The 11,043-nt window shown below is 40.3% G+C and overlaps 1 protein-coding gene across 1 annotated transcript; it reads left to right on the forward strand.

The window, feature by feature from the left end:
- Positions 1–311: 311 nt before the first annotated feature.
- nek3 (NIMA related kinase 3) lies at positions 312–10,407 on the forward strand. The gene is made up of 13 exons (XM_061720432.1): positions 312–619; positions 1,803–1,896; positions 2,006–2,103; positions 2,186–2,269; positions 2,559–2,626; positions 2,718–2,804; positions 5,224–5,278; positions 5,442–5,642; positions 5,883–5,988; positions 6,092–6,259; positions 6,348–6,479; positions 8,893–9,010; positions 10,161–10,407. Exons 1-13 carry the CDS (start codon positions 503–505, stop codon positions 10,225–10,227), a joined length of 1,395 nt encoding a protein of 464 aa, XP_061576416.1. The 5' UTR covers positions 312–502; the 3' UTR covers positions 10,228–10,407.
- Positions 10,408–11,043: the final 636 nt, after the last annotated feature.

Raw genomic sequence — 11,043 nt, forward strand, 5'->3', positions numbered from 1 at the left:
AGACATGAAACAGAACTGTTTTGTGGTGTAGTGGTGCTTGGGCGGATTGAACTATTTTTGAATTGTCAACATTTAAACTTTTCAACAGTCATATAAAATATAATGAATGTGAAACAGATACAAAACAACGAATCAGAGGAGAATTACTACAGAACAATTTCCAGTTTAAGGTGAATTATGAGTTATAGAAAAAAAAAAGGGGGAATTTATATTTAAGGAATTGAGATCTGCTGCCATCTAGCTGCCGTCCTGCGTACAGCGCGGCTGCGTCACGCATGACGTCATACAATAATAAGGAAGCTGCAACCAAACAAGTAAACACGCAGCAGGAGGAATACGTTTGTCCTCTTTTTTCCCTGATTGGAGTGTCATTTCAAGTTCTTAGGGCTAAAGCAACAAGGTCTGCCATTAAAGAGGGCCAGAGATTGTTTATTGCCCATGTTTATTCCGCGTGCTTTGTGTTTTGTTTCCCCTCTTTTGTGTTGTGCTTTGTAGGCGCTGAATGGAGAAGTATTGTCAGCTGAGAGTCCTTGGGGAAGGCTCTTTCGGTCGGGCTGTGTTAGTTCAGCAAAAAAACACTCGGGAAAAATGTGTAGTCAAGGAAATCCAGTTGCCAAAGGTGCGTGCAAGCGAAGGTTAAGATGCAGCCTGCATATTTTAGGTCTGTCCTCGTATTGTATTGTGCAATATTAATGGAAAATAACCCCTTCACTGTGGAATGTGAACATATAATAATGCAAAATGTGATAACCAAACCTTGATATAAGCATGGATGCAAAAAAATGATCTTTTCACTGATGTATACTAGGGATGGGCGGTATGGACTAAAAAAATTATCACGATAATTTCTGGCAATTATCCCGATAACGATAAAAATGACGATTAAAAAAAAAGACCAATTCAACTCCACCTTTGTAACTATAAAGCTATCACCACATTCAGTCTTTGGAGCCCCCAAAACACTGCTCTAAAAGAATACTAAATACTACTAAACTACACCAATTAAATTGCAAAACTGCAAAAACTGTAATGACTCAAATGAAACAAGTTTGAAATGTAAGAACAGATTCAACATTTATTCAAACTGTATGGCTTAAACAGTGGGATAACAGTGCAAACATCTAAAGTACCATTGTCCTTCAAGTTTTCTTAGCTTATAAAATCACAAAGTAGAAAAAAATACAACCCGATAAATAAAGAAACAGGACAAATAAATAAAAGTTCACTGAAAATAAAATCCAATCAGTGATGAACTCTTCTAATATAAATAAAATGTGCAAATTAAACTGGTTGGAACTTGCCACAAATTAGATACTATTGCAAATATTTTTTCGTAATAGTCAAACGTTATATCAAAATGTAACAACCATTTCCTTCTGTTTTTGCAGACTCTGCATATAATAGATGATGTTTGCTCCTCGTCTCTCTTTATAAATCCAAACCAGTTCCAGAGCTGGAGCCTCGTTTAACAACGAGCTCCTCGCTCTCAGATCCGCCTTCCGCCATGTTTGTTACACAAAAACGTCATCAACAGGAATTTATTGTTTTTACCGCGAGATGACAAATTCTTACCGTGGGGAATTTTTTTGACGGTATATCGTGAACGGTAAAATATCACCCATTCCTAATGTATACAGAGATGCTCAGGATACACCTGATTATATTAGGATCCAGACTGTGATTTGAAACTGAGGTCCAATGTCATTATGCAGCTTGCTGATACCAGATTGCTGCTGATACACAAACACTGTTTGTTTTGCATAACAGCCAGTGTATTAATGCGTTCATTTGCATGTTTATAGAGTCAGTCCAAATTGGCCAATTCAAGGAGAGAAGCCATCCTGCTGTCCAAAATGAAGCATCCTAATATTGTTGCCTTTAGGGAGGAATTTGAAGGTAACCGGCAAACACAATTCTCCCTTGAAAACGTATTACAAGATGGTTAGGGAGATACAGTTGGGATTGTTTGGATTGCAGAATAGGGAATGTGATTGTGTTTGTGCAGTGGACGGCCTCCTGTGCATTGTTATGGAGTACTGCGGTGGAGGAGATCTGCTCCAGAGGATTCGGCAACAGAAAAGCACCCAGTTCTCTGTTGATCATGTAAGTCTTTAATGCCTGTAGCCATGACTGTAGATATCCATCTGTTGCCTTATTCTTAATGATTTCTGTTTTAATTTCATAGATCCTGAAGTGGTTTGCGCAAATGTGTGCAGGTACAAAACATATCCACGATAAACGGGTTTTACACAGAGATTTGAAGTCCAAGGTATGATATTGTAGTTTATTTTGATCACACTTAATAATGAAAACTTTTTCAGGCTTATTAGATTTTGTCTATGAAGGAAGATAATTTAAACCAGAAGTCACTTATTTAGTTAACTGGTTGGGCGTGTGTTGATGGAGTCTCATCAGCTGAGCAATGTGGAATGAAATGAAAGAAAACAGGTTACCTGATTGCGATAAGAACATTATTTCCCACTTATGCATAATATAATCACCTTTTCCTCAGTTGGCTGCTTGTGTTAAATCAGTTTCCCTCTCGTTTCCTCCCACAGAACATTTTCCTGACGGATGATGGTTCACTCAAGCTGGGGGACTTTGGCTCGGCGTGTATTCTCAACAGGTACACCAAGCGACAGCATCGGCCCCTTTCAGATTAGGCACCCGGTGCTTTATTTATCTGTTTTTAAACTCGATTTGTAAATTTCTTCCAGCTCAAATGCTTATGCCAACACGTATGTTGGCACACCATACTACGTGGCCCCGGAAATCTGGGACAACAAGCCGTACAATAATAAGAGGTACGATACGGTGGTTGTTATGTTTTTGGGCTTTTTGTTTCTAATCCAAAAATAATATGTTTTCAACTCTATGAATGTTTCCAACCCATCAGCAGTACCTACATGTTCAAGGAATAGGCCAGGGGTCTGCAAAGCCTTGTAGCAGTCACACTGAATTTTTCAAGCCATTTATAAAAACTGAATGAAAAGGTGTGCTGAATTCCTGATAGCAAGGCGGACGTTTCCTCTTCTCTTCAGGAGTATGTGGTGTCTAGGATTTGTAAACATTATTTTAAACTGCCTACAGGACAGTTGGGAGGGAGGGGGAGGGGGAACTTGCAGGAACTGTGCTCACAAACCTCCAGATTCAGAAAGAGTTCATGTCCAAATACCAGAGGTGTCAAGTAACGAAGTACAAATACTTCGTTACCTTACTTAAGTAGAAATGTTGGTTATCTATACTTCACTGGAGTAATTACGACTTTTTTACTTTTACTCCTTACATTTTCACGCAATTATCTGTACTTTTTACTCCTTACATTTTAAAAACAGCCTCGTTACTTTATTTTATTTCGGCCTTTAAAAAAAACTATCCAGTTAAATTGCTCCATCCAGATAGAGTGAATTTGGTTGTGGTTGTTTCAGATGTTCTTGTCCAGTTTTGTTCTTACATCCGTTCCCTCAGATTCCTGCAACTAAACTTGGATGTACATTCCAATAAAGGTTAGGATAAATGATAACATGCCTCTGAAGTTTGACTTTTTGCACCATTACAATACTTATAGGCAACTAGTCATCATATCTTCTGCTCTCTGAAACACATGTTAATGCTCAATAGTACACATATATGGTTCTTTAATATATTTGCATTATACTAAGATGCATTCATTTTCAATGGCTTTTGTCCTTAATGGCTTTTTTCCCCCTTACATTACTTTTACTTTTATACTTTAAGTAGTTTTGAAACCAGTACTTTTGTACTTTTACTTGAGTAAAAAACTTGAGTTGATACTTCAACTTCTACAGGAGTATTTTTAAACTCTAGTATCTATACTTCTACCTGAGTAATGAATGTGAATACTTTTGACACCTCTGCCAAATAGTGACCTGCATTTTTAAACGCAGCACAAACAGGATTTATTCCAGCAGATAAGAGTGGTGATGCATAAACGCCAGCAGGTGGTGCTGGAACACCCAGAAATACTTACTGGTGACGATGCAAGGACGTCTTAAAACACTGCTGATCAGTATTTATGGATGCTGCTGTAAATATGATTTATCCCTAGTATTTGAGCTGGATGCGTATACACAAGGGGGTGATGTGGAAGCATCCAATAACATTTATTATGGGACATTCACAATAATGACTGTTGATTTTTGAAGCATTAAAGGGTTTTCTGCTGCTGCTGTCAGACAGTTCAGGCAGACGGTCTCCTCCACGGATCACTGAGGCTCGATTTAGGTGTCAAGTCTTTTGTAAATTCCTTTTTCTTTAGTTTCTTCTCTATTACCCTGACACTAATATGCTTTAACAATTGTGGATATTCCCCCCTTATGACACTGATATAACTCGTTTTTTCCCAGTGTAGTTTGGGTGTCAACATAGTATCGGTTTTCCTGGTTCTGAATGCTGTTTTTTTTGGACTGTGCGTCCAAAAAGCAAAATACCGTCTCTTAAGTTCGTCATTGGCTCTGAACCAGCGCTTGAATCCCGTAACAGGCCTCTAACAGAGATTTTTCTGAGGCCATTCTGTGGTTTTCTCTACAAAAGTTTATTTTAATTGCAGTTCTCCTTAAAGAAGTTATAACTAGCCAAACTGTTTTGAGTCTTTTTCCCTCCATACAGAGATTTCTCAAATTCTGCAGTCTGCTAATGAGTTTATGCACATTGGGTGTTGAAATATTACTGGGACAGTCGCCAGCAACTGATATGGAGGATGAATAAATATAGCACAATAATGAATTATTCATATAATCTTTTGCAGAATAAAATACTTTTTTAAAGCCCTGTTAAGTTACTCATCTGTAATCATACATCGGGTTAAAATCTCTTTGTTTACAGTGATTTATTGCCTTTAGCTCAAATAAAAAAAAAGAATGATTGGCTTCAAATTCCAAATGATTATCTTTTTAAAAAAAATCAATAATACCAATAAAAGTTCTGAATTTAACAGGGATATGTTATCTTTTAGTGTTAATGTAGCTTTAATAAGACATGAAAATCATTGCATTGTTTTTCTTTATTTACATTTGAAAAATAGTCCTTATTTTGTTATTTTGCGTGTCACTCTCAAAAAAATGCATCCAGTTTTTCTGTCGGCTCGTGTTCTCAGCTCCGTGGTGGTTATGTAACCTGGAGTTTTGTGTCTCCCTGACTGCCGGTACATGACGAACGTCTGCTGTGAATGAATAAACACCTCTCTGTCTTTGCGCTCCGCAGTGATGTGTGGTCGCTGGGCTGCGTCCTCTACGAGCTGTGCACCCTGCGGCACCCGGTACGCCCCCCAGATGTCGTGTGTGTGTCTCTGTGGGAAAACGGCCACAGCCAAGCGCTGATGGAGGCCTGATATGCTCAGCTCAGTTAGATACACTATTGCGTGTTTTTAGTGGCTCGTGGTTTGTTGTCTCAGAGATCCTCACGTCTCTTTCTGTGTCCAGTTCCAGGCTCAAAGCTGGAAGAGCTTGATCCTGAAGGTGTGTCGGGGGGCGTACCCCCCGCTCCCCAACCACCTGCCCTACGAGCTGCAGTACTTGGTCAAGCAGATGTTCAAGACCAACCCAAAAGACCGGCCGTCCGTGCACACCATCTTGACCTCTCACCGGGTTTCTCGACTCCTGCGCTCACATCTTTCCTCGCAGGTAAAAGCTCCCGCTTCCTGTTCAGTGTCAGTTTCTCAGTCGGCTGAAACTGAAGTGATTGTTATAACATCCACCGCAGCAACAACAACAACAACACGCTAAAGTGCGTTTAAACTCTTACGCAACTTCCTCAGCTGAGTCACCCCATGAGGAATTCGACCTCTGACAAGCTGCTGTTAGTTCAGATGGTGTCGGGGCTCATATTATGTATTTGATTTAGCTGCTCTGAAACCTTTACAGAACACGGAGGCGGGGGAGGCGGGGAGGCAGTGGAACAAGGACGAGGGGAAGAAGGTGGCTCATTTTCTGGCTGAGAAGAGTTTAATAAAATCATCCACATTTGAAGGTACACTCCGCTCCAGACTCCCCGTGACATCATGATGTAAGGGTTATATATAAGTTATTTGTGAGAGGATGAGCACATGTCTCCCAAATAATTGTTTACCCAGGCATGGAGTCACCCAGAGCCTGCTGTGAAAGCACAGAGCCCGCTTCTCGAAAACAGTGGGGGACTGAGCCGCCGGACGCCGTGCTGCAGGCCCTGGCCAACGCCAGCCTGGTTTCATCAGACAGCATGGCATCAGCTGGCCGGACAAACACCGGCTCTACCCATAAAAGTACAACAACAGAAGCTGTTTAATTTCCTGAGATGTACGAAGGAAAACTTTGGAGAATGAAGGTTCTTTCTTCCTTCTGTTTTTCCAGGTGTCTCGGAGAAGCCGGCGGACGGCAGGTCGAGGAGAGAATGGGACAGAAATCCTCCGGAGAGGCTTCTAAATCTGTTGGAGAAAGCCCAAATACACGAAGGCTTCAGCACCTTTTTAATAAAAAGGGGAGGTTTGTGAATGTTTCTTGATATATAGTCATATAAAACCTTTCACATAAAAGAGCACAGGAAGAAAAACCACCTGGTTTTTTAAGCTCAACCTCAAATAAGTACAGCACATGATGAGTAGTCGGTGTCAAACTTAGTGTACTCCATAATTCAGCAGCTTGTAAAATCACTCTTGGCAACAATAACTGACAGTAATCACTTTCTCTGCGATGTAATCAGTCTTTTCACATACAAGGAGGAATTTTGTTTCTTCTTTACAACATTCTTTTTTTAAATTTATTTAAATTTGCAAGCATTTGCTCTTAATGTCCTACACAACACTTCACTTAAGTTGAAGTAAGTAGGCTTTGAATGATGTCATGTTTTTTTTTTTTTTTTTTTTTTCAGCAAATTTCTCTGTTGTTGATGTGATGATGGGTTTGATATCTCTGTCCTCGCACGTGATTCCATTTCAACCAGGCTCCAGGTGTCAGATGCCCTCAAACTTTGACTATAGACCACTTTGATTTACAGAGGAGTTAATTGTTCACTTAGTGAGTGCAAGGTGCCTGGGTCCTGTGGCTGCTAAGGAAACCAAAATCATCATCCATCCACCAAAGTGTTTTACACTTTGCATGAGTTTTTTGTGCCGATTCGCTCTTTGATTTTTACTAAATATGGCACCATGCTTTATGGCCTGTACCTTTGGTGGGGTGTTGTCTGTCCAAAGGACTTGGTTCCACACGGTTTGTGGTTTGATAAAAGGAACCCTGGCTATTAAGACATGTAGGTCTTAAAAGATAAATGTTGGTATCAATTATAACAATGTGATATAAAAAACCTTGTTGATGTCTTCGTTTTTATAAAATTTGAAAATATAATTTAACTCGTAGGTCGCCATTGTTGTTTACACCGCAATGCATTCTGGGTAGTGACGTCAGACGGTGGCTCCTGCTGGCCCCCGAACACTGTTTTGACACCCAGAAACAGATGAAAACACAGCTAAACAGGTGACGGCGCAACAGAAACACAGATGAAAATGCAGCTAATCATTAAGGTGACGGCGCACCTACAAAAAAGTAAAAAAAAAAAAAAAAAAAAGTACAGCACCATACAGCATGAACTACAAAAACACGATAAAACTCAGACAGACTAACCGACCACACGTTTCAACTAGCAGATAGCCGATGCTACAATAAAAACCCCAGCCAGATCTGGCGTCATTAAATTAAATAAAGATGTTCTTGCCTATTTGACGGGAAGTCTGCGCCTCCCGTTTCGTCAAAGTCCCGGGCCAGTCCCCTCAGCCTCTGGTCTATCATCAAACGGTGGACCCAGCACCGAGGCCGGTTTTAGTGGGGCGGCAGGGGTGGGCTATGCCCAACCAAACGTGCATCCTGCCCACCGGCGTTAAACTAACGCGGCTTATCTTCCCACAGCCACCGCTCTACGTCATCGCCCCCAGAATGCATTGCGCAGGTAGAACATGGCGCCTCCCGCAGGTCAAAATATGTGATAAACATGGTAGATTTTTAAAGCAATTAGATTATTTTATGTGTTTCTAACAACATATTTTAGTATAAGAGAACAATTGTGGCTAATTAGGGACTACAAGTCTTAATAACCAGGGTTCCTTTTAAGATGCAACTTCTCAAACATCGGCCAGTTTTGTTTTTTTGTCTGCAATGTTCAATCATTTTTCTAATTCTAGAGTCATCAACGTCAGCAGTGATCATGCTAACTGAGGCCTGTAGACCCTGAGATGCAGCTGTTGTTTTTTGTTTTCCACTTTCACTGAGCATCACATAGTTTGCCTCAGGATACACTTGCTGGGATATCAACTCCTGGGAGGATTGGCATCTGTCTTGAATGTTTTCCATCTGCCAATAATCTTTCTCTCTGTACAGCGATAGACTCCAAATTGTTGGGAAATGGCTTTATAACCCTTCCCACGTTGAAGGGCCCAATATTTGCTTCTGGAAGGTCATTGCTGATGTCTTTCCCCTTTGGCACAATGTTAACATAAATCTGAGTAATCCAGATCATCAAAATGCCTTCTGGATTCATAGAGGTGCTCACACTTGCAGGTGACTAATTAATCACATGGAAGGAGTAAATGTGTACTTTAAATGGACCTTTTCTCCATTTATGGTTAGTTTTTGTCAAAATGACATACTGTAATATTCCATACGTTGTTGTTCACCTGAAATTGTTTTTATGTCATTTTAAGACCAGATAAGGACCAAATAATATTTTCAAATGTATATCCTGACACACAAACCACCAGATTAAAAAGGGGCATATTTTTTTTCATATAATTGTTGGAGCCATAGAGCATGTTTAAAGTAGTTTATTTACCTAAACATCTGAAAAAGGAGCATTGCAGTGTTGTAGCTGGCATAAAAGGCTCTGTATGCCCATGATTTCTATTTTTAGATGATGACCCTCTGGTGGGACCCCTCTCCCAGCCTCGGGGTGATGATACAGACGGCCCAGAGCCGGAAGTGGACACAGACGAGTACAGACTCCAGCCGCGCTCGGATGACGAGGACACGTAAGACTTATTGTTATATTTTGCCTGGCGTCACCAGTATTTGCATGACCAAACATGTGATATGGTGCATTAAAAGGACAAAAAACGAAATCAGCTGTTAGCTGTGAGTTCCTTTTTCTTCTTTTTACATCTTGACACAGCTTTAAAAGGTCACAGCAGTGTTTCAGTGTGGTTTAGCTCCCCGTGCAAAAACATGAAAGTGCAAGAGGCGTTTTATAGTCTTTACAAAATGTGGTGGACGGTGCAATATACACGGGGTATATCATGAGGCCAATGTGTGAACAGTGACGCAGTTTTTGTTTTTAGCTGTTTACCAAAAACACAATCTAACTTCCATACTAAGATTACAAACTCGTCAAAAGTTGCTGTGAAATGTCCTCTGATAATATCCTGTGTGTGAATAAAAAATCAAAAAAGATATTAAAAAAAAAAAAAAAAAAAGATTACAAACTCGGCTTTAAAAGTCCTTCTTTATTTATTTATTTTAAAGAAGTGAGGTGGGAACTGTTCAAACACAGAGCCACACAAGGACTTCATTGTCTCAAAACAAGTGAAACCACAGTTTCAAAGTGGTTTGGTTGAATGCTACACTGGGGATTTTTCTGCTGTCACTTTGCCTTCCCAAGGGCCAATCGTTGTAACTATGTTCTCAAACAAATCACATTGGTGTGGCCTTACTGCTAAATCCTGCAGCATACAGCTGATTTACTTTTGTAGCATGCTTTGCTACATTTGACTGAAACGGAAGATACGATATAATCAGGGGTGCTCGAGGCTCGATGCCCGGTGTCCTGCGTGTTTTAGATTTTTCCCTGAATAAACACACCTAATTCTTATCATCAGCTTGTCATCAAGGTCTGCCCAGGTCTGTTAATGACACAGCACTGTCTATCAGGGAGTGTTGAAGCAGGGAAACATCTAAAAACATGCAGGACGCTGAGCCTGGAGCACCGACTACGTGCACCTCTGGCTATAATCCTGTACATCTGCCGTCACAGCTTCAGTGGGTTTTACAGGCGATGCTGTTGCTTCAGTTTTTTTGCTGCAAGGCTGATGCATGTATGGGCTGTGCTTGATTTGTATCAGCTTATATAATGAGAGTCGTATGTGTATTGTTAAAATGTGTTGTATTGTGTATCTTTCCTCACAGGGACTTTGAGGAAGAATCTCCATGCGACTGGATGGATGAAGTGGAGAAAATGTTTTCAGAACACTAAAGCCCCTTTCCCTCTGAGTTTATACAATCACCCCACTGCGATTCTTAATGTTTACATTGCTTCTTTTTTTTTTTTTTTACAAATCTTAAACAATATTCCTGATGCTATTTTAAGCACTCATTTTATAAAACTGATGACTTTTGATTGCTGCAACAAACATTTGCTCTGAATTTGTTTGATTAAAACTTCTATAAAGATGTCTGGGCAGTGTGTGTGTGTTTGTGTGCTGTTTCTGATTTGGCTAGAATATGTGATGTTTGGGTGACCAGTAATTACATTCCCAGTGTACCGAAGGCTGTCTGGAAGCAGCTGCTCGGCTCTTCGTGAAGGCAGGAAATATTAGGCTCAGAAGATTGGAGCCTCCACAGGGTCACATTGTGAGCCTGCCAGCACTTTTTGGAAGTTTGTTTCCTTTGCAAAATGGAAAGTAGACTAAACATGCTCAGCCGCTGACATTGTCCGCCTTTTATTCTCTTGATGAAACACCACAAACCACAAACCCCTTTTACCATTGTGTCATTTTTTTTAATTTATTGAGACATTGGTGGAGGTTCGGGGATTATATACAGTCATGACCTTCCCATGTAAGATGGTAATTATGTGCCACTAGGTGGCATTAAAACAATTTAGAGCCTTTCGATGATTAAACTCTTACTGAAGCTCCTTTGGTATAAAATATTAGCTGTGCCAGTTTGAAAAACAGTTGTGATCAGATCTGATCTTTATTGTCCCTCATGGTAAATTTGGTTCTCAGTAGTGGCAATGTTAATATAAAAACACTATACAAAATGCATGACAGCACATGACACCGCAGAC

Source organism: Cololabis saira, chromosome 4 (assembly GCF_033807715.1).
Source record: "Cololabis saira isolate AMF1-May2022 chromosome 4, fColSai1.1, whole genome shotgun sequence".
Lineage (NCBI taxonomy): Eukaryota > Metazoa > Chordata > Actinopteri > Beloniformes > Belonidae > Cololabis > Cololabis saira.